The sequence below is a fragment of the Mollisia scopiformis genome, assembly GCF_001500285.1.
Source record: "Mollisia scopiformis unplaced genomic scaffold LY89scaffold_27, whole genome shotgun sequence".
Lineage (NCBI taxonomy): Eukaryota > Fungi > Ascomycota > Leotiomycetes > Helotiales > Mollisiaceae > Mollisia > Mollisia scopiformis.
In genome coordinates, this window is record NW_017263607.1 from 161,848 (window position 1) to 181,623 (window position 19,776).

The window sequence follows — 19,776 nt, forward strand, 5'->3', positions numbered from 1 at the left end:
CATGCAACCGCGGACAGAAAACTCTCAACAGTACCTGTAACAGGACCCGAACCTGAAAGGAAGCCTCCGAGATCGAATCGTCGTTGAGCGATGGAGCTATCGCCATGGTCTACGTTGAAGCCCTACAGCAGCGAACATTCTTAGAAGAGACAGGACTCGGCATGGTGTTTTTGAGAACCCAAGCACTTCTATCCTGAAAGATTGTTGTCAAAGTTCAAAGGATCCCAATGGTCTGTGCCTTGCAACCCAGCATCAGGAGCATTGATCATACCCGGCGGAGGCACATCACTGAAAGCGGTCGCAACAGCACCCCCAGCGTAGCTAGTAGCCTCAGAACTGAAGTTAGGATTAAACAGCCCCTGATAGAAACTGTTGGATCCCGGACCAGGTTGGTTATTGCCATAATTAGGATACTGAAAAGACTCCATTGGCAGCCCACCCATCTGATACCCAGCCACAGAAGAAGGCTGGCTTTGCATGGTCCCGTACGATTGCTGAAGTCGCATGTTACTACCGCTATTCGGAGGAGGACCCATGATAGCCCTCTGGGACCTAAGGGATTGACCCTGGCTCTCGGTAGGCGAAGTAGAAATCTGCATATTATCCAAAGAAAACGTCTGACTAGGCGCCGCCGATCTGGCCGCCGAAGCTCTGCGCTGACCACCTGACTGAGGCGTCGAAATGTGAGTGTAGGAACCGCTCAGATACGAATTAGTCTGAAGATGACTTCGGCTGGAACTGGAGTTGGAGGAGGAAGGCAGCGGTTGCACGTGCACGCGGGAGAAAATGGAAAATGCTTCGCGGGCGAGGGCCGAGACGCGGGCTTTCATGTCTTGTTCGAGGCCGTCGGGGAAACGTATTCGTTGGTCGAGGACTTGGCGGTCGAGCATGTGGGAGAAGATGTCCCCGAAGCGTTGGCTCTCTGGAGAGTAGGCAAATGTTTTGCTGACTGCTTTGTCGTCGTACCCTATTTTCGTCAATTCTCATGTTCAATTAGTAGTGTATTGTTGTCTTACAAGGTGTCTTTGGCTTTGGAGTGTTTGGAAAGATAATCTCCCATATCTCCCAGTATTTCTCGACTCTGGAGAGGGACTTGACTTGTTTGACGCTTCTCTTCTTGTCAAGTTGAGCCCATTGTGCGTCACTGATTCCTTCTTTCAAGGTTGCCTCTCTACGCTCACACATGTTGATTTGTTGACGGTGAGCTTCGAGATTGGTGACACAGACGGCTCGATCAGCACCTGGAAAGATCATGTAACAGCGATCGCATTGAACTGGATAGTGCTTGCGCTTCAGATGCTCCCTGGATGCATTAGCTGTTTAGGTCTATGTCAAAAGACCGAGTTCTTACTTGAGACGCTGGATATTGGCAAAGCCAGGTCCAGCACAAATTCGGTACTGAGACTTGCCTGAGTTGTCTGTGACACCATGAATTCCGTATTTGATGGGATCTACTTTGTTGAATGGACAGGCCAGGCGTGGCAGTTCCGTGTTCACACCACCTTCGCCATCTTCACCAGCTCCTTTTGAGTCCTGGTTGTCGTCATCGTCTTCATCGTCGTCAGGGTCTTCATCTTGAGACTCTTTGATTGGACGGTCGGAGCCAAGTCCTCTTCGGCGTTTTTGAGCTCGTCCATTTCCATCAGGGGAGCGAGCGTTAGAGGATGGAGTTTGACCGGCTCCTGTACCTGGAGAGCATTTGTTGATCGCTAAGGCATTATGCCAGGAGTCAACCTTCTGTGTGATGTTGGCAAGCTGGTCTGTGTATTGCATTTTGTGAAAGATGGGTATTAAGTATGCAGCTAACTCCCTATGAAAAATCAGTACCTTGTTGTCACTCAGAAAAGGGGTAAGGTTAGCGAGAGGATTAGAAGTAAGACTACAAGCCTCATCGCAGCGAAATGGCAACCAAAGAAAAGGAATGATTACAGATCGCCGCCAACAGTCTTGAGAACAAGAGCTTCCAGATCATCATTGAAATCAGTCAGCTGGTCACTCAGAACTTCCTCCTCACTGTCGGAAATCTCTTCGTCATCTTCACTTTCTTCTAACCCGTCGCCGTTTTGATTGTGGCTTACGGTTTGCTGATCGTTGTAGAAGACATCAGGGCGCTGATTGGGAACTCTATCTGCTTGATAATTACTTTGTGGTGAAACGTCACTTTTCCATCCTCTGGATCTCGTCAGTAAATTTGCTGTTTTTACTTCTCGGGGTTGCGATCACTTACATAGTTGGAGGTGGCGTCAAGAAGAGTGCTCGGGAAGAAGACTTTACCGTTGGTGTTGCACTTGAAGAAGTTCCGTGTTGAAGCAACGACTTGATTCTCTCGTGCTGTCCAGATTGTGCAAAAACAGTAGGCGAATTTGCTCGCGAGATTATTGACCTATAACGGTTGGCAGCATCAGCAAGGTCATTGCGTCCCAATTTTGGAAAAAGCTGATTGATATCGATGAGCGAAGTAAACAGACTTACGCAAATTCCATCTTAGAATATGGTCGACTCGGTTGCTGCTGACATTGACATCTTTCACTTGAGTTCTCGCAGGTGGGACATATGATAATAGACGAGGAAGCAGATCTAGACGAAGAACCTCTCGTCATAGAAGGGACCTCACTCTGATCATCTAGATCATAGGGGTCTTCGATGTTGTCCTGGAATTGCTCATTTGATTTACAATCCATATAGGCCATAGGAGCATCTTCTCTCCCGTCCTTGAAGAGCGCACACGCATCTTCATGGTAGTGAGAAAAGTCAGAATCATGATGATATGATAAACTACTCATTGTAAAGAAGAAAGTAGGCGTCTACACAGATCTGTAAAGACAGCGTACGATACGCATCCACAGCGGCAGCGAGCTTTGGCTGTTTTGTCCACTCACTCCTCATCCCTTCCGATGTCACGGGTCCTGGTCTGACCTGGCGAACATTGCACCTGTCATTGTTGTCTCATCCGTGAACCTCAATTGCGCATCGACGCAAGTGCGCTTGCCAACTCACGCAATTGCGCGCGGACTGTGCATAGTATTCTCGACTATTGATAGGCCGGATGCGGCGCGGATGCATTAATTGCTGTCTGCGACAGGCATTAGCATATCAGTAAATCAGCCACAATTGCGTCCAGGCCCAATTGAGTTCGGGAAATCAGGGCCAGATAAAGGAAGCGCAATCCTCCAATATGCGCAATTGCGTGGAGATGTCAGGTACAAGTTTGATAACGTGTGCAACCAAGGATGGCCGGAAGTAACGCCAAAAATACGAAACGCGAAATTGAAACGCTTGCTTCAGCGAGGTGCATAGATGTAATCACATGATAGGCCTACTTCCACTGAACAGAAACATTGACGGATCACTACATTCTCATCCAACAAGGCTATCATCTTTGAAGGTTAAAGTGCGAAAAGAAAAATGACATGACATATATTCAATTAAAAGATAACACACCAAGAGGCTCAACTGCGCTTGAAATGAGTAGCCATGACCAAAGAGAGTCATATCGAGGAATTGGCAAGTAATAACGCACTTGCGCAGGTCCCGTAATCCTCTTCAAACGAAGACTCAGGGTATAGATCCCGAGATCACACTGTGTATTGGTCAGCCAACAGCTCATTGTTAGGCAAAACACGACATTTGCTGGATATACGAGATCTCATCATAAGATAACTCTTCCAAGGAAGCTGGATCCAAATAAGTAGACGGAATTAGAAGCTGGACTTGAGCCTTGTCCAATTGACTGTAGCAAGTGCGACCCTCTTCGTTGATTGCGTGCAAACTTCCCATGTGATGATGCGTAGCCCTTCTGTCATCAACAAATGAAGACTCGAATCGAACATTCTGACGGTGGTCGGAGGGCAATAGGCAGCTCACTCGCCCTTTGCCCGTTTGCAATCAGGTTGAGGGAAGAAACAAAGTCTTTCGATGACAACGCAATTGCTGCTGATGTCAAGTCAGACGAGGCTCGTTGCCCTTGCATTGCATGTGAGCCTCCGTGTGACAAACACTAGTTCATCTTACTATAGGTTACATAGTCAGCCATCGCTCCCGGCAAAGAGCTGCCGGCAGCTACCGAGGAAGCCGAGACATGCATGAAGCCTTGTATGAAGATCCGGGCGTGAGGCTTTGAGATTATCCAATGTTTCGTAATAGTCTCCAAAGAAGGCTGTAAGAAGATGTAAATAATGTGAATTGAAAAGTGATAATCCGCGTGCATGTGCAAAAAAGAAGGTGATAAGCCTAAATTGGTTCTTCGATCGCAATGATTGTCGGATGCTTAGAATGCCGTGAGAACGATGAAGCCTCAAACCTAAACACCAGAAAGCGTTCGTACCAATCATTTACTGTCCCTCTTAAAGATATCGACAATCCCAGAAATCCCATTTGCGACTGCAACGTCCAACGAACTCCGGCTTTCCTTGTCCTCCGCCACAGCATCCAATCCCCTCTCCATCAAATACTTGAAAACAGCAATCTCCTTCGATTTTTCACCATGTTCATTGTTCCCCTTCTCGGTGTTCCTTGCAGCAATCATGTGTAGAAGTCCCTGTCCCTTTTTGTTTCGAATATTCAGATCTGCTCCTTTCTGTTCTAGCATCAGAACGTTTTGCAAGCAAATTCCTGGGCCGGAGACAAGTGCGCAGAGAGGCGTTTCCCCAAGGTTGTTGACTGCGTTGATATCTGCGCCTAAGGAGAGGAATTTAGGAAAGAGAGTGTTCGCAGAAGAATTGCTATCTCCGGGGATTGTGAGTTGGGAGGCAAGGTGGTGGAGTGCTGAGTTGCCTTCGGGGTCTGGCTCGAACGGACTGGCTCCCTGGGCGAGTAGTGGGTCTACGGCCCAAAGCTGTTTAGCTCGTAGAGCGTGATGGAGCGGTGTTGCGCCCGAGAGGTCTTTCTGAACTGCAAGTTGAGAGCCAGGATCAAGGGACAAAATGTACTCAAAGTCCTTGGTATCAGAGGCCCGGAGCCAATAGCCATGCTTGCTGCATGTAACAAAATGGTGCAGGACATTTCTTCCATCGTTGTCGATGGCTGTGACGTCTGCTCCCTTTGCCAACAGAATTTGCACAGCACTGGATCCTAGACTAGCGCTATTGCGCTGTCGGTAATAGTCTGGATCTGTTGAGCAGGCTACCAATAGCAGAGTCCTGCCTTCAGAATCGCGAGCTTCGGCATCGAATCTTGGTAACGAGAGGAGGGGTTCTATAATGCCTTCATTTAAGCAAAGTTCATGCAAGATAGAATCTCCTTTGTCATTGTAGGACTGGAACGGATCAGCGCCGCCGCGAAGTAACGAATCGATAATCGGCAAGATCTTGGGCCTCAGATCTGGTGTATTGAATTTGGTGCTGGCAGCGAAGTGGATAGGGTAGGAAGTCTCAGGGAGCTCTTTTGTACCCAGTATATATTGCTGGTAATTTAGCCAGTTCAAATGTTCATTTGGTCCAAATTCCGGTTCTTTCTCTGGCTCTGGTTTCAAGTTTAGGTTCGTCTTCATTTCAACGAGGAGATTGATGGTGGCGAGGTCAAGTGCTTCAATAGCATCGAAGACAAACGGCTTCTTGCCCGCAGAGGCATTGGCACCATACTTTATCAGGTCGCGGACGATTGATGGGTGTTTGCTTGCTTTGTTCAAGCAGGTGTTGCCGTCTTCATCAATGAAATTTGGATCTGCGCCGTGCCGAAGTAAGATCTCAGTAGTAACTTCTCCACGTTTGCTTGCAATGGCCGCATGAATGGCTTCATTCTTGATATCCTGATTGACCCCATGCTGTAAGAGGTACTCCAGCGCACGGGAATACCACCAGTGCTGAGACGTGGCAAGATAGTGAATAGGCGTGCTGTATTGAAAACCTTTCCGGTGATCTTCCTTGGATCTGGCATTGACATTCACACCAAAGTCTTCAACCAGGACTTTGATGACATCCAGATTCGAGATCTTTCTTTCACTAGCGATCAGCAAAGGGTGTTTGAGTCTTCCTATCAGATTCGTCGAAGGATCAGACTCCTCAGTCTCCTCAATCCACTTATCAGTCATCGCGGCCGCATCCTTTCCATATTTCTTCAAAAGTGAAGCATAGCCCCATCTGACTAGCAAAGTGATACATGATTTGCCATCCCATTCAGGCTTGAGAAGATCAGCGCCCAGATCTTTGAATTCCGCAATGCCTCGTTCATTCTCTGCACGAAGCAGTGAATGAAATATCTGCAGATTGTTGTCACCAGGTTTGACAATGTCCTTTAGGAAGCTGGGAGATGATTGACTCCTGAGTAGAACATACTTCTCAACGAAGTGGTTCCAGTCCAAGTAGTAGCGAAACTCGTCTGTGTCGTCCTCTTTTTGGTCTGATAATTCCTTGAGCTTCAGTGACTGTGACAGAACAAGCAATTCATCCGCCATACTCTCGCAGTCTGCGACCAGTGCTAGCTCGAAAGCGTTTGTGGGGCGGCGAGCATATGTATTCCGCAAATCCTTATGCAGCATAAAGGAGATATCAGCACCATGTGAGACCAGAAGTCTCATTATCTCACGAGTACCGATTGTATCAGCTTCAGAAGCAATTTCTCCTTTGTCCGATTTCCTGTTGCTATCACCACCGTACGGTCTATTCTTCTCCGAAAGCTTGACTGGGGGTGCGCGAATGAACGCTACGCGATAATCATGCTTGCTCGTTTGCCAAAGCATATCTTCCTCAGGGACCTCGCTGCACACGTCTAACGGGGTGAGTCCTTTCCCATCCTTGACGTCGGCTCTGGCAGACCCCAGGCTCAGAAGAATCGCTACAGTTTCTGATCGTCCAGATCTGGCAGCATGATGAAGAGCCGTGCGTCCTTCGATGTCCTGCCTTTCAATAACATGATGTTGTCCTCGTTTTATGTATTCGTCAACCAACATCCCGACAATATTGCTTTGCCGCGATCTGGATGCAACGTGGAGTGGGGAGAGACCTTCAAGAGTGAACACTGCGGGGTCGGCACCCTCGTCAAGAAGTCTTCTGACTTGATGTTCATGAAGGCTTGCCGCAAAGTGGATAGGACGAACGCCATGGTCGTCGGCCGTGTTGACATCAAGATTGCATCTAGGGCCAAGAAGATATTTGTAAGGACTCGGTTTGTCGCTGAGCCAGCTCTGGTCGCCTTGATACATGCCTGTAGCGAAATGAAATGGAGTCTGTCCTTCATTGTTCCGAGCCGATGGAGACAACCCAAGCTCTAGCAGAAAATTAAGCAAGCTCTGCTGCTCACTTCCACTGAAAGCCGGTTGTTGCATCGCCACCTGATGGAAAAGAGTGTTGCCGGAGTAGTCTTTGCAGAAAGGGTCGGCACCTCTTTCGATGAGTAAGCGCATCATATCCACAGATTTTTCTTTTACTATTGGCATATTAATTTGCATTCCGAGAGAAGATTGAAGAGTATAAGAGCCGCAATCATTAGAAAGAAAACCAAGAATTCGGTCCCCAAATTGTCTTCTGAACGGAGGGAGAATTTGACTTACCACCGCAGTAATGTAGAACAGTTGCCCCTTCGAAATCACGGGCATTGATGTCTGCTCCAACATCCAGCAAGCTCTCTATACCACGAATGTCTCTACCGTTCTCAATGGCCTCCAACAGCACAGTGCGGCCATTTAGGGTCTTCGCTTCCAGGTCTGCTTTGGCAGCAACCAGCATTCGAACCAACTCGTCTTGACCAAGGCTTGACTTGAGTATGTGAAGAACGGTATTCCCTTTCTTGTTTCTTATGTTCGGATTGGAGCCGTTGTTCAAAAGGGCCTTTAAATTAGGAAGTGGGGGGCTGTAACCCTCTAATGCCACATGCAATGGAGTGTTTCCCTCGTTGTCCTGGGCGTTGCAATCTGCTCCGAATTTTATGAGTGAGATCGGGTCCGCAGCACCAAACAGTGGCGTTCGACCATCTTTCGGCCTGCGTGCATTCACATTTGCTCCATGAGCAACGACGAATTCGACCATTTCTTCCGACATATCGGAACCACAATGCAGGACAGTCGAGCCATCTTTGGTTGCAAGGGAAGGATCGGCTCCGTTGTCCACCAAAAATTCTACTATCTCCACAGGTGTTGGTGCCTTGGTCCAGCGAGTCTTGTAGAGAACCATGTGTAGCACAGTCCGTCCGGTACCGTCATATTCATTGATGTCACATCCCGCATCTAACAGAAGCCGGAAACCTTTCTTTGCAGCATCAGCCGATCTGCCATGGTAGGCTTTCGCATACGCATGGAGTGGAGAATACTTCAACAAATCTTCGGCACTCATGGCACGAACGCCCGTCTTCCTGAAGAGGCTGTTACATTTGATGTTGACGTCTGCGCCAAGTTGAAGCAGTCTGTGCATAGATTTCAAGTCGTGGGAGTGAGAAGCTATGTGAATAGGAGTCTTGCCATCCGTCACTTTGTTGATATCAACGCGCGGATCCTTGAGGATAGCTAGAGCTGTTTCTGTTTTCCCAGAATTAAGAGCCCAGCCTAGCGCTTTACCAAGGCCCTCAGTGTCAAGGTATGGAATAAACTCAACAATGGTCTTCGTGTGACCAAATGAGGAAGCATACTCGACAGCAGTTGTTCCTTTGCTTCGGGGAGCATTCCCGCACCAATTCCCTGGATCTTCTTTTGTCTTGGGCGGCAACGGGTCTACTCCTGATTTAAGTAGTTTTTTGACAACTCCAAAGTGATCGGCTTTGGCAGATAAGTGAAGTGGCGTGAGGCCGGTCCTATCATCAGGATTGTTGGAGGCGCCACATTGCAGGAGACCTTCAACGGCGTCTGTATGGCCATTCGCGGCAGCGTAATGAAGAGGAGTCCTCTGTTCACCATCGAGGCAATTGGCATCCTGTCCAAGCTTGACAAGGTGTTTGGCATAAGCAGCCAGACCTTTTGAGGCGACGATGTGAAGGGATGACGTTTTACCATAAGCAGACAAGGGGCCGGAAAGTGCTAAATACGAAGCTAGCATGCTAGGGCCAGCGGCAAATAGGCCATCTAGTAAGACAATCAGATCCTTGCTCAATTCAGAAATCCTTAGTATATGATAGTCCAAGTTTTGGACCGCGTAATCCAGGAAAGGAAATGCAAGTCGCGCATTATCGGGGGTTAACTTCGGAGATATAATGTCGAAACTCTCTGGGTCTGGCTGGAGACCACTCGACACCATAAGAAGATATTTTATACACAGTTTTGCCATGATAAGGTTTGTTTCTTGAGTGCTGATGACTGGAAATTGCTTTGCATCTCCGTTAGTCTTGCACCTCTGGGGATCGACAAGAAATTCTGTCAGGGAATGGTGAATGATTGAGACTGTCTCATCTTCCAGAATTTCTAGCAACGGCCCACAACCACGCCTGATGATAGATTTGGTGTCTGGGAATTTTGCCTGCTTCAAAGGAATTGTGGGATGATCCGATTCTTGATGAATAAAGTCTGTGATAGCTGCAAGTTCGAGCAGTCGAAGAGGTCGTGAGGAGTGAGTGACAGACTGTAGGATGAGGAGTTGAATTTCTTGGGGGGTCCCAGCTCGAAGAGAATGATCATGGAGCATTCTGGTATACAATTGACTGAGCCCAAATGGTAATTTCTGGAGTGTGTCGTCAACTTCAGAAAAGTCAACCCCAAGCTCCAAAATTTCGTCTAACATAAGGCGAGCATACAAAAATAGCCCCTGAGACCGTTCGCCGAGGACGTTCTCAATCTTGGACTGGAGCTCTACCGGCAACTTCGTGCGGGAAAGTTGGGCTCGGACATAAATCGAGATGTCCGGATCTACGAGATGAGATTGTAGCAAGATCTGAGATATTGATGGCTTGGATAGACTTTTTTCTAGATATGGCAATGGTCGACTCGTAATGAAAACCTTGACTGTGGAAGATTTGGTCTGACCTAGCTCGGTGAGCTTGCGCAGAAAGTTTTCGTTATCCAGGTCCATCTCGTCGACAGCGTCAACAATGCAGTATACTCGTTGACGTTCAGACATAGCTAAGACAAGAATATCCCATAGTTCATCGAATGCCATACTGTCTAAAGTACGGCGATCGTCAAGTAGATTCTTGAGTTTGAGCTGGAGCAAAGGAGAGAATCCTAGCAATTGAGCAAGCCAGTCCCGAAGCAGGGATTCAGGCGTTTTGTTTGTCGATATGATTTGTCGAAAGAAGAATCTCAAAACAGGTACTTTCTCCCTGGACACCAACATTGCCACGTGAGCAGCAATCACGGATTTGCCAGAGCCAGCAACACCTTTCAACCAGAGAGTGTCGCAGTCTGATGAACGGATCCATGCTTTATACTGTTCGTTCAGCAGAATCCATTCAGCAGTACCTGGTACGAATGACGCAAGATGTTTGTTGTACTCGCTGGACTCGGCCTCATAATCTGTTGGCTGAAGCCACTGCCGAATCTTGAGAATATCACTAGGCGACTGTGGAAGCAAACTGGAAGGGTTGTAGTCGACCAGGTCTTGGTCGTTTACAACTACGAAGTCTTGGTCTTCATAGGCCATGATGCAGTTGGCACGAGAAGGAAATAGCTCTTGTGTTTGGAACAGTGCTGTCAACCTCTTCGCTGTTGAGCGTGCTTGAAGTGCACTGGATTTGATTTATCTGATTGTTGTGAGCAACCTGCGCATATCTCACACAAGTAACGCACAGGCAGCAGCCTCGTTGAAGGATTCATGGTAACTTCAGGATATTGATGTTCTATATTCTTGTCTCCCTTTGTGTTGATTGGACGATGTATGCGAAAGGATTTCAGGCGGCAGCAGTTCTAACGGCATTTGCCAGTCACGTGAAAGACTCTTCAAGACCTGTATAATTCCCGGGACTTTAACATTGATACGAACAAAGTCCGTAGAATACATTATTCACCATGAGAAGAGAGTTTGAATTGTCGTGGGAGGAAAAGCTCATGTGACGATTGAATGCGGCTAGTCCAGCCCCTTGGTCAATGCCGATGATATTCCGTGCTCGGGTTCGAACTTTTTCTTCTCTTCAGATGAAACATCAAACACTCCACTCTGCGAAATTGGACAGACCGGACTTGGGCGAGTCCATCCCAGTGGCCAACTTTAATATATTCCAGACTCTTTCGGATGAACGAAGTGGATCTGATGATGCTGACGGTGGGTTGACAGAAAGTCAGAGAGACCGCCAGGACGGAGTCGAAACGTCGATGCAAGGTACCTCCAAGTTACGAGATCTTCTTCTGCACCGAGATAGTAGCGGTAGATCCTTAGGAGAATCTCTGCCGGTACCAGAATCTTTACGAACATGGGGACAAAAGTCCGTGCGTTCAGGCTGTAGAACCTCGAAATTAAAACTCTTCACATTAGGACTAAACTATCAACAACTCCACCATTATGGATCCTTTTACCACTCCACCTATGTCTCCACGTCTCCCAGGTGCAGAGATCAGAACCAAGCACAAAGAGGGCATACGCCGGCTCTTCAAATTCGCTAAAATAGGCCTGCAACAGCTCCAGGGCTACTACCACCTAGGAGACAGCACAGTTAGGAAGATCCTACTATACGATGTGCCTGAAAGAGCGCGCCCTACACGCACAGGGAGACCCAGAGAATCCCTCAATGAACAGGAGGTTAGAGATATTATTGAGTATATTTGCACCGACCATGCAACTAGAGTGCTGAATTGGATCCAAATACACGATGAATTGCAACTCTCTTGCTCTGTCAAGACCCTCAAACGCCGCTGCAAAGAAGCTGGATACTACTCTTGTATCTACTGCCAAAAGCCCTACCTCACTAAGACCCAAGCCAATGCGCGGTGGCTGTGGGGGATAGCACACATGTTTTGGACTATTTGGGAATGGAGTCAGATACTGTACTCAGATGAGGTCACATTTCAAGTTGGAGGGAAGAAATGCAAGCAGAGGTGTATTAGGAATAAGAAGGAACGCTGTCATCCTGACTGCATTCAATTCCAAATGCATAGAGGTGGCACTATTCTTGTACACTTCTTTGGTGCTGTAGGCTACGGATACAAAAGTCCATTGATCAACATTCATGGAACTGGGAAGAGTGGGGCATTTACACAAACTGATTACCTTGCTCAAGTACTCAAGCCTTATATTCAGGATTTTTTAGCTGCTTTTGCGGCTGTTTTGGGGCCTGGGAAGACCCCTCAGTTCATGGAAGACGGCAACTCTGCTCACGGCCACAAGACTACTAGCAATATTTGTGCTACTTGGCGTACTTCTATGGGTATTACTCTATTCCCCCATCCTGCAGTTAGCCCTGATATGAATCCTATTGAGAAGTGCTGGAGGAGAATAAAACAAGCTCTCCATAGGCGCCTAAGGCAGCCAACAACTGAGGTTCAAATGGTTGTAGCAGTATTAGAAGAATGGGACAAAATTCCTCAGGAATGGATCAATGGGCTTATTGAGCAGCAGGACTTCTGGGTACACGACTTAATTAAGCGATGTGGCTGGTCTACAGCTAATTAATTAATAAAATTCATGATTCTGATGCCCTGAACGCACGGACTTTTGTCCCCATGTTCGTTACTTCTGTCAACATCTCCACCCCGCCGGCCCCCACTTGTGTGTGGTGTTGATAAAACTAGACAAATTGGACAGGATCGAGTGGCCATTGCTTACAACGAATCGAAACAAATCATCTGGATGAGGATTGGTCCAGATCAAAACACGACAGCAACGTATTGATGAACAAGTCGTCACGATATGCCTGCCCCGAAGACAAGCGTCATCGGTACTCTTCGGCATGAATAAACTCTATTTCGCATGGAAGAGATATATATCTTTAAGTTTTCCTCGGTGAAATTGTTTCTTTCTGCGTCATCGCAAGACTTCTGTTCTTCTCTTCACTCATTTATTCTTTTTCGCCTTGACGGCATAGCTTGGCCAGGTCCTCGCTTTTCACACTCCCTACAAAAGGCGCTGCGTGTTCAGTTCATACCTACTTTATCAGGCGCGGCATTCTTTCCCGATTGTATATATACAAAATTTCCATCATGCGACCTTTTGTATCTTATCTTGCTCTTGTCGCAGGTGCTTATGCTCAGTCTTCAGGCTACACCGATGCCAACACTGGCATCACATTCCAAGGATATGAAGATACTACTGGCTTCAAGTATGGCATGGCGGTTCCAGTTACCCCAGCCACGGATTTCATTGGACAGATGGTAAGTGTTTGAATTCTTTTCTTTGCAAACGCCTTCAACTAACGCTTCTAGGTCGTTCCCTCAAATGGCTCGGGGTACGGCGGTATTTCGTTGACCGGAGAAATGGTTGGCAGCTTGCTTATTGTGGCATGGCCTAACTCTGGTTCTGTTGTGGCCTCCCTTCGTGAGACCAGGTATGTTGAATGAGAGCAATGCGAAGCAGATCACGCTAACCATTTTCAAGCGGATATACTTCTCCAGAAGCCTACACCAATGCCAGCATTTCTTTAAACCCAATTGCAAATGGTACTTTCGTGAACTCGACACACATGTCTTATACATTCGTTTGCGCGGGTTGTATTACTGGCGACTCTCTCTCGTTTTCAGCAAGCGCAACCGACCTTGTTGTGGGTTGGGCAATGTCCGCAAAATCTGTCACTAATCCTTCATCATCTTCTGGAGCTACTTTTGTTTATCATGAAGCTGGATATGGCGATTTTGGCCTCACCCTCACTGACGCTGAATCATCCTCTTATGATACTTGGGCAAGCATGGCGACTCTTTCCAACACGACGTCCTCCAACACAACGACCTGTTCATCTACCTCAACCAACACGACAGCCACTGTATCGAACTCTACCTATGATTATATCATTGCTGGCGCAGGACCTGCAGGCATTATTGTTGCTGAGCGGCTGGCTGAAACTGGCAAGTCTGTATTGTTGCTCGAGAGAGGTGCGGCTTCTACTTATGCAACCGGTGGTCGAAGTGTGGTGGACTGGAATAGCACCGTCACTCAATACGACGTACCTGCCATGGACTATTACCTCACAACAGCTTCAGATACTAGCGAATACTGTACCGATGTTGCTAATATGGCAGGGTGCATCCTCGGCGGTGGAACCATGGTCAATGCCATGATGTTTGTCAGACCTCAAGAACGTGACTTTGACGATAAATGGCCTACAGGATGGAAATGGTCTGATGTCAGTTCTTCTGCTGATCGTTTGTATGAACGAAACCCTGGAACCACACTTTCTTCACTGGACGGAAAACGATACGACCAGCAAGCTTTTACCACTCTTCAGACTTTTTTCAGCAAAGCAATGGGGTTCTCTCAAGTCGATGCCATTCAGTCACCTAATGCCAAGACAGCTGTCTACAGTTATCCACCTTGGGATGCCCAAGATGGACTTCGAGCTGGACCAGTCAAAACCTATCTGCCATTGGCCAACGCAGTCTCCAACTTCAAGCTTAAGCTCAACACCAAGGTTTTTCGTGCAATCCGAAGCAACTCCACCGTCACTGGTGTCGAAGTCGAGTCGTCCACCGGTGCCCGTCAAATTATCAACCTCAATACTGGCGGATCTGTCATCCTGGCTGGAGGCTCAATGTCGACCCCGAGAATCTTGTACAATAGCGGTATCGGTCCCACCGACCAGATTACCACTGTCCAAAATGGATGCGTCAGCGTCACTCTCCCTGCAGAAGACGAATGGATCAACCTTCCCGTCGGCCAAAATCTCCGGGATCACCCAATCTTCACCTTAACCTTCAATGCTACCTCAATCAACGATACCTTGGTCTCCACAGACTTCACCTCGCCTAGCCAAACAAATATTGACCTATTTGCACAAGGCAGCGGGCCCCTCGCTCAATCTGGACAACGCTTCAACTTTTGGACAAGCCTCAACAGCACCAATGGCACTCGCTTCTTCCAAGGAACGTGTTCGTCAACTGCTGACGGATCCGTTCGTATAAAGCTCTACCTTACTCATGGACTTACCTCCACTGGCGTTCTGGGCATAGATTCCAATGGTGCAACAGAATTCACCACAGATCCATGGATGAACACCGATGCCGATAAAGCAGCTGTGATTTCAATGATCGACACCATTTTCGCCGCTGCTCGCAACTCTTCAATCATCATTCCGTCGGATGCTAGCCAAACTGGAGCCTCAATTGTTAATGCAAATTCGTATACTCAAGGCGATCATTTCGTCGGAACTACGATCATCGGTGAAACAAATGACGGAACTAGCGTGGTGGACACGAACACCAAGGTTTGGGGCATGGACAATTTGTTCGTGGTCGATGCTTCTATTCATCCCGACCTGCCAACAGGAAATACGCAAGCTATTGTTATGGTTGTTGCTGAGCATGCTGCGGCTAAGATCGTTGCGTTGGCAAGCGGTGGTTTGAACTCGACTGGTTCTGTGACCAGTGGCGTGGCTCCATTCGCGAACAATACTACGCCTGCGGTTGGTGGAGATGACGACGATGACGATGCCTGTGAGTGAGAATGAGAGGAGTCTAGGACTGGAATGGAGGAAGATGGTTTGTACGGATTAAATTCTTGTATATATTTGATTGATGAGCCATTATTTTCAGATCACAACCGCCCACATCGCCCGCATTTTACTAACAACCACAATCTACGAAGCATCAGGAAGTGGATAGCTAGAATATAGGCCATGGATAGGGAAGAAGTCCCCGTCCTCGGTAAGTCGTTTGAAAAGCTCAGCATCATCTTCTGACAAACCAGGTCTAGATACGGGCTCCTGACTCGTCGAACCGATTGCCAATGATTGATGATCTTCGCTGCGACTGGGTTGAACGTTGTTGAACACCATGTTTTCAGATGTCGCGAAGGTCGGTTGGTGTGTTTGCAATGTCTGTCTCTGATGAGTAGAATTGACCAGCGTATCAGAAGATGTTTGTGAGTGCACAACAGACTGAGGTGCAAGATAACTCGTTGAACCTTCCGATAGGCCAGGTTGGGCTACTCCAGGGTCTGGAAACAGTCTCGCAGACCACAATTGTGCAATTGTCTGAAGCCCTTCCCCAATGACCGACTCCAACAGAGCAGAAAGATCACGTTCTTCATTTGCCAGCGAGGATATTTGCATACCGCTTGATGTTATAGCTGTAGCGATGATCCTCGGCCCCTCGGCGTGCATTAGATTCTGGAATGCTTCGAGGTCTTCTGTAAGATCCACGTTCATGTAGGCAGATCTTGGCCTTGGGCTGTGACCTGGGAAGAGGATATCGAAAATAGCGAACCATTGTTCAGAAAGTGCCATCTTGGAGGACACTCTCTGCGACAATTGATCCTTTTGAGCTCTGGTGACGCCTTCATAAGGAATGACTTCTTCCACTGGACACGGCATTGACGCTCTGTTATGTTCGTCACGCTCGGATTCGGTAACGAATGTGGACATACACCGAGGACAGTAGATCGGCAACTGGTGGTAGCGAGAAAGATGTGTCTTCACATCTTGGATTCGATTTATCACGTATGCATGACAGCTTCGGTACCGAAGCGGATCTTTCTTGGCGAACGGACAAGCAAAGGAGACTTGGTGTCCAGACACCTTTTTCGACATTCGAGGTCGCTTTTGAGACCCGCCTTGATCGTCCTCGTTCTCCTCATCTCCTTTACCACGACCTCCCGGCTGGTATTGTCTCTTGTTCTGTGAACTCTTATCGGTCTTCCCTCCACTTGATGGTGCCGAAGCGCTACTGGTCGAAGGTGTTGAGCCTTCTTGTGGGCGCTGCTGCCAAGCTTGAAACGAGAGTAAGGCTTCTCGTAAGATGATAGGTTGGATCATCCAAAAAGGGTGATTGTCCTCGAGCACTGGAGCACTTTCAGAGTAATCAGACATCCAAACAGAATCCGAGTCGGTCGACTCCTCCATTGGCGAACTGGAACTGATGTTTTCGAGGCAATCTTCGCCTTCATCGACATTGCTGTGTCTTGGAAGGAAGCAATCGAGCTCCGGCCAGGGTCCAGGTGGGCTGTTTTCTCGGACCCCACCTACACCGGCCAAAACGGTAGCTGTATCATACTCGAACTTTCCACCAAACCTCTCATCGATACCCGGAAGATGTGGCGATATGGGCGACGAATTTTCAGGTTTGTCTTGCACAAAGACCTGGGAGAATCTCGAGACATCAACTCTATTCAAGATTGGTTCAGAAACGGCAACACTGTCGGAATCGCGTGAACAATCCTCGGTGAGAGGTGGAATTGAATCAGACGACCCTGCGATAGACCTAGGAAGGAACCTTGAACTCCACTGGGGAAACTGTGGATGAACCTTATCCTTCATTACGTCTGATCTATTCGTGAAGTTGGTATTTGATGTATCGTAGGACTTTGGCTCGAATGTCAAGTCCACCAGATCTTCGAATTTGACCGGCTCGAGGCGCCATGGCAAAAGCGCTTGTTCGTCCCAGTGGGTCCCACAGTATGCAATCAATTCATAATTCCCGGGCCGAGGGAAATCGTTGAAGTTCGAGGACTTTGATGGTATCGAGAAATCGTCATCGTCGACCGAATCAATGTCCGGTATTGTATTCACATTTCCTTCTAGTGAGCTGGACTCGCTCATGGTTTCCACATTATTTAACGAACTGATGCTGTCGCAAACTGCAAAAGCACCATCTTCGTCCAGCTCGAACGCAAGATTCCCCTTTGTGGATATCGCGTCCGTAGGGCTGAAGTGACTAGTGGGAGCAACCCGGCTGGCTAAATTGTCCTTTGAGCCCGCATGATCAGAGCGGTGACTTGATGGAAGTTCTTGATTGTATTCCATCGTAATTCATTTCAAGTAATGATTAAGATGCTGGAGGAGATGCGTTCTGATTCGATTCTTGCTGGTAAAGGTGCCAAGAGTTGAGAGCACAATTGTGCGCTCGCAAACGCCACAATCGACGCCACAATCTGATCAATGCTCCGATCGCACAATTGTGCTGAGAGTACCACTCACTCCCAATACCTCAATTGCGCTTAATGTGCGAATTTGATTTCGTGGTTTCATGCTCTCAATGACAATGGCGCCATGTTCATCCCAGTATTTGAGCGGCAAAATTGGGATTTCCAACATGCAGAAAAATATTTGAAAGCTCCAGCACTTCAACACTTTCATATCATTTATGATGTAATCACATAAACTGGAATTACTCTACTCTTGAAGAAATACTCAATATCTTCGATGACCCACCGATCCGACCCGTCCGCTACGGTTACGGACGAAGGCCGGTAAGTAGCTCGAGAACAGGAATTGCACATTGCTGAAAACTAACGAACTACAGCTTGATGCAGCAACAGACTCAGCCGCCGACAGCGCTCATCAAATATCTCGACTCGGAAAACGAACCTGCAAATGCAAGACTAGCGGTAACAAAGATTGAAGGAGAGGCCAGAAGACAGCAGAGGATGGCAAAGAAGCTCGTTGCGTGGGACATGCTTTGGAGTGCTGTCAAAGATGGACCCGGGCAAGGAGCGGGCAGGATTGCAGATCCCTTTGTTGATGTCCGACGGTAGTAAATAATAATTCAACTTTCAAAACCTCGACACACTACCCCACTATCTCGCACTCTATCCTATGGAATGACTTTCCCTTGCCGTATAGTTATCGGAGCATATCTGGCACTGTACCACAGGCTTCACTCCAGCTAGCTCAAACTTTCCTGGGCACAAACTTCGCCCATAATTCTCCCACCTTCACGGTATGATAATCCTTGATTCCATACTTCCAGACCTTCTCATCATATTGCTCTCCGAGCACAATATCCCACTCCTTCACTATACTCGCAACCGCAAGCCTCATCTCATTCAAAGCCAACTGTTTCCCCACACAACTGTGAACACCATAACCGAAAGGGATGTACGCTCTCCTGTCTAGCACGCCTGCATTCCATTCTCCAGTCCAGCGCTCAGGTATGAATTCGTCTCCTTTCGGAAAGTACCGTGGATCAGTCATGAGTGCAAGATGTGGAATCATCACTTGGACATTGCCTGGAACAAAAGTCTCGTTCCCCTTTTCTCCAAAAGCCGGGATCGTGAGTCCTGAAGGTGGAGTCGCAGCATAGATACCGCCAGGAACTGGATTAAACAATCGCAGGGACTCCGAAATCACGGCATTGATATACCCAAAGCCTTTCGTACTTTCGACTGAAATGTGTTTTCCCTCGGCACAAAATTCGTCGATCTCGCATTGCATCTTTTTCTGGATCTGCGGGTTTAAGGCTAATGCTCGGAAGAGCTGAGTCATGGTCGAAGAGGTCGTGTCTGTGCCTGCTATGATGATCATGCTGGAGTTACTGTATAGTTGTTCCGAGGTGAAGGTGGCATCTGCGTCCAGGAGGTGTGTGAAGAGGTCTTTGCGCGTCTTGCCTAATTTCAAGCGGCTGGAAAGCAGCGCTAGTCCACGTTGTCGATGAGCTTCTATGTCCGCAGTCTTGGGCAGGTAGGGAAGAAGCGCATGAAGGGGGCGCAGCGCTCCAAGCATCTGAATCGATGGCTACTTAGCATTGTGCTCATTGAAGGGTGAGGTTGAACGCACTACAACGGTTGCCATGTATTTATGGATGAAGCCCATGTAGTCATTTTGACGTGTTCCGTCCTGCATTCCGGCATTATGAGCAAATGCTAGATCTGCCATTCTATTGTAAATTTGTTTAGTGGAGTAGGAACCAGAATCGCCGCGTCAACTCACATGTCGAAGACAAAGTTTTCTACAAGGGTCAGGGCGTTTATTTCTTTTCCCTCTGACTTTCTGATAACCTCGAGCAATTTCGACGTATGATGCTCCACTCGCACGTTATAGTCTTTGAAATGGCTATTTGCGAAAGCT

At 47.8% G+C, this 19,776-nt stretch overlaps 6 protein-coding genes across 6 annotated transcripts; 2 read left to right on the forward strand and 4 right to left on the reverse strand.

Moving 5' to 3' along the window:
* Positions 1 to 188: 188 nt before the first annotated feature.
* Positions 189 to 2,783, reverse strand: LY89DRAFT_740342 (uncharacterized protein; the record flags this gene model as incomplete). The annotated part of the gene is made up of 6 exons (XM_018220579.1): positions 189 to 967; positions 1,017 to 1,303; positions 1,352 to 1,810; positions 1,930 to 2,172; positions 2,228 to 2,383; positions 2,473 to 2,783. 6 exons carry the CDS (start codon positions 2,781 to 2,783, stop codon positions 189 to 191), a joined length of 2,235 nt encoding a protein of 744 aa, XP_018064285.1.
* Positions 2,784 to 10,077: 7,294 nt separating this feature from the next.
* On the reverse strand, positions 10,078 to 10,326 carry LY89DRAFT_689828 (uncharacterized protein). The gene has a single exon (XM_018215980.1). The coding sequence runs from the start codon at positions 10,273 to 10,275 to the stop codon at positions 10,114 to 10,116; it is 162 nt and encodes a 53-aa protein (XP_018064286.1). The 5' UTR covers positions 10,276 to 10,326; the 3' UTR covers positions 10,078 to 10,113.
* Positions 10,327 to 11,783: 1,457 nt separating this feature from the next.
* LY89DRAFT_558631 (uncharacterized protein) lies at positions 11,784 to 12,440 on the forward strand (the record flags this gene model as incomplete). The annotated part of the gene is made up of 1 exon (XM_018208422.1): positions 11,784 to 12,440. A coding segment is annotated over one exon (657 nt), but the record flags the coding sequence as incomplete, so codon positions are not given.
* Positions 12,441 to 12,865: 425 nt separating this feature from the next.
* Positions 12,866 to 15,503, forward strand: LY89DRAFT_266653 (FAD/NAD(P)-binding domain-containing protein). Its single transcript, XM_018206320.1, has 3 exons — positions 12,866 to 13,156; positions 13,208 to 13,329; positions 13,380 to 15,503. The coding sequence occupies exons 1-3, from the start codon at positions 12,986 to 12,988 to the stop codon at positions 15,433 to 15,435; spliced, it is 2,349 nt and encodes a 782-aa protein (XP_018064288.1). The 5' UTR covers positions 12,866 to 12,985; the 3' UTR covers positions 15,436 to 15,503.
* Positions 15,504 to 15,528: 25 nt separating this feature from the next.
* On the reverse strand, positions 15,529 to 18,183 carry LY89DRAFT_266617 (uncharacterized protein). The gene has a single exon (XM_018206319.1). It carries the CDS (start codon positions 17,731 to 17,733, stop codon positions 15,571 to 15,573), a length of 2,163 nt encoding a protein of 720 aa, XP_018064289.1. The 5' UTR covers positions 17,734 to 18,183; the 3' UTR covers positions 15,529 to 15,570.
* A 417-nt stretch (positions 18,184 to 18,600) lies between these two features.
* LY89DRAFT_700990 (high nitrogen upregulated cytochrome P450 monooxygenase-like protein 2) lies at positions 18,601 to 19,584 on the reverse strand (the record flags this gene model as incomplete). Its single annotated transcript, XM_018217160.1, has 2 exons — positions 18,601 to 19,431; positions 19,486 to 19,584. The coding sequence occupies 2 exons, from the start codon at positions 19,582 to 19,584 to the stop codon at positions 18,601 to 18,603; spliced, it is 930 nt and encodes a 309-aa protein (XP_018064290.1).
* Positions 19,585 to 19,776: the final 192 nt, after the last annotated feature.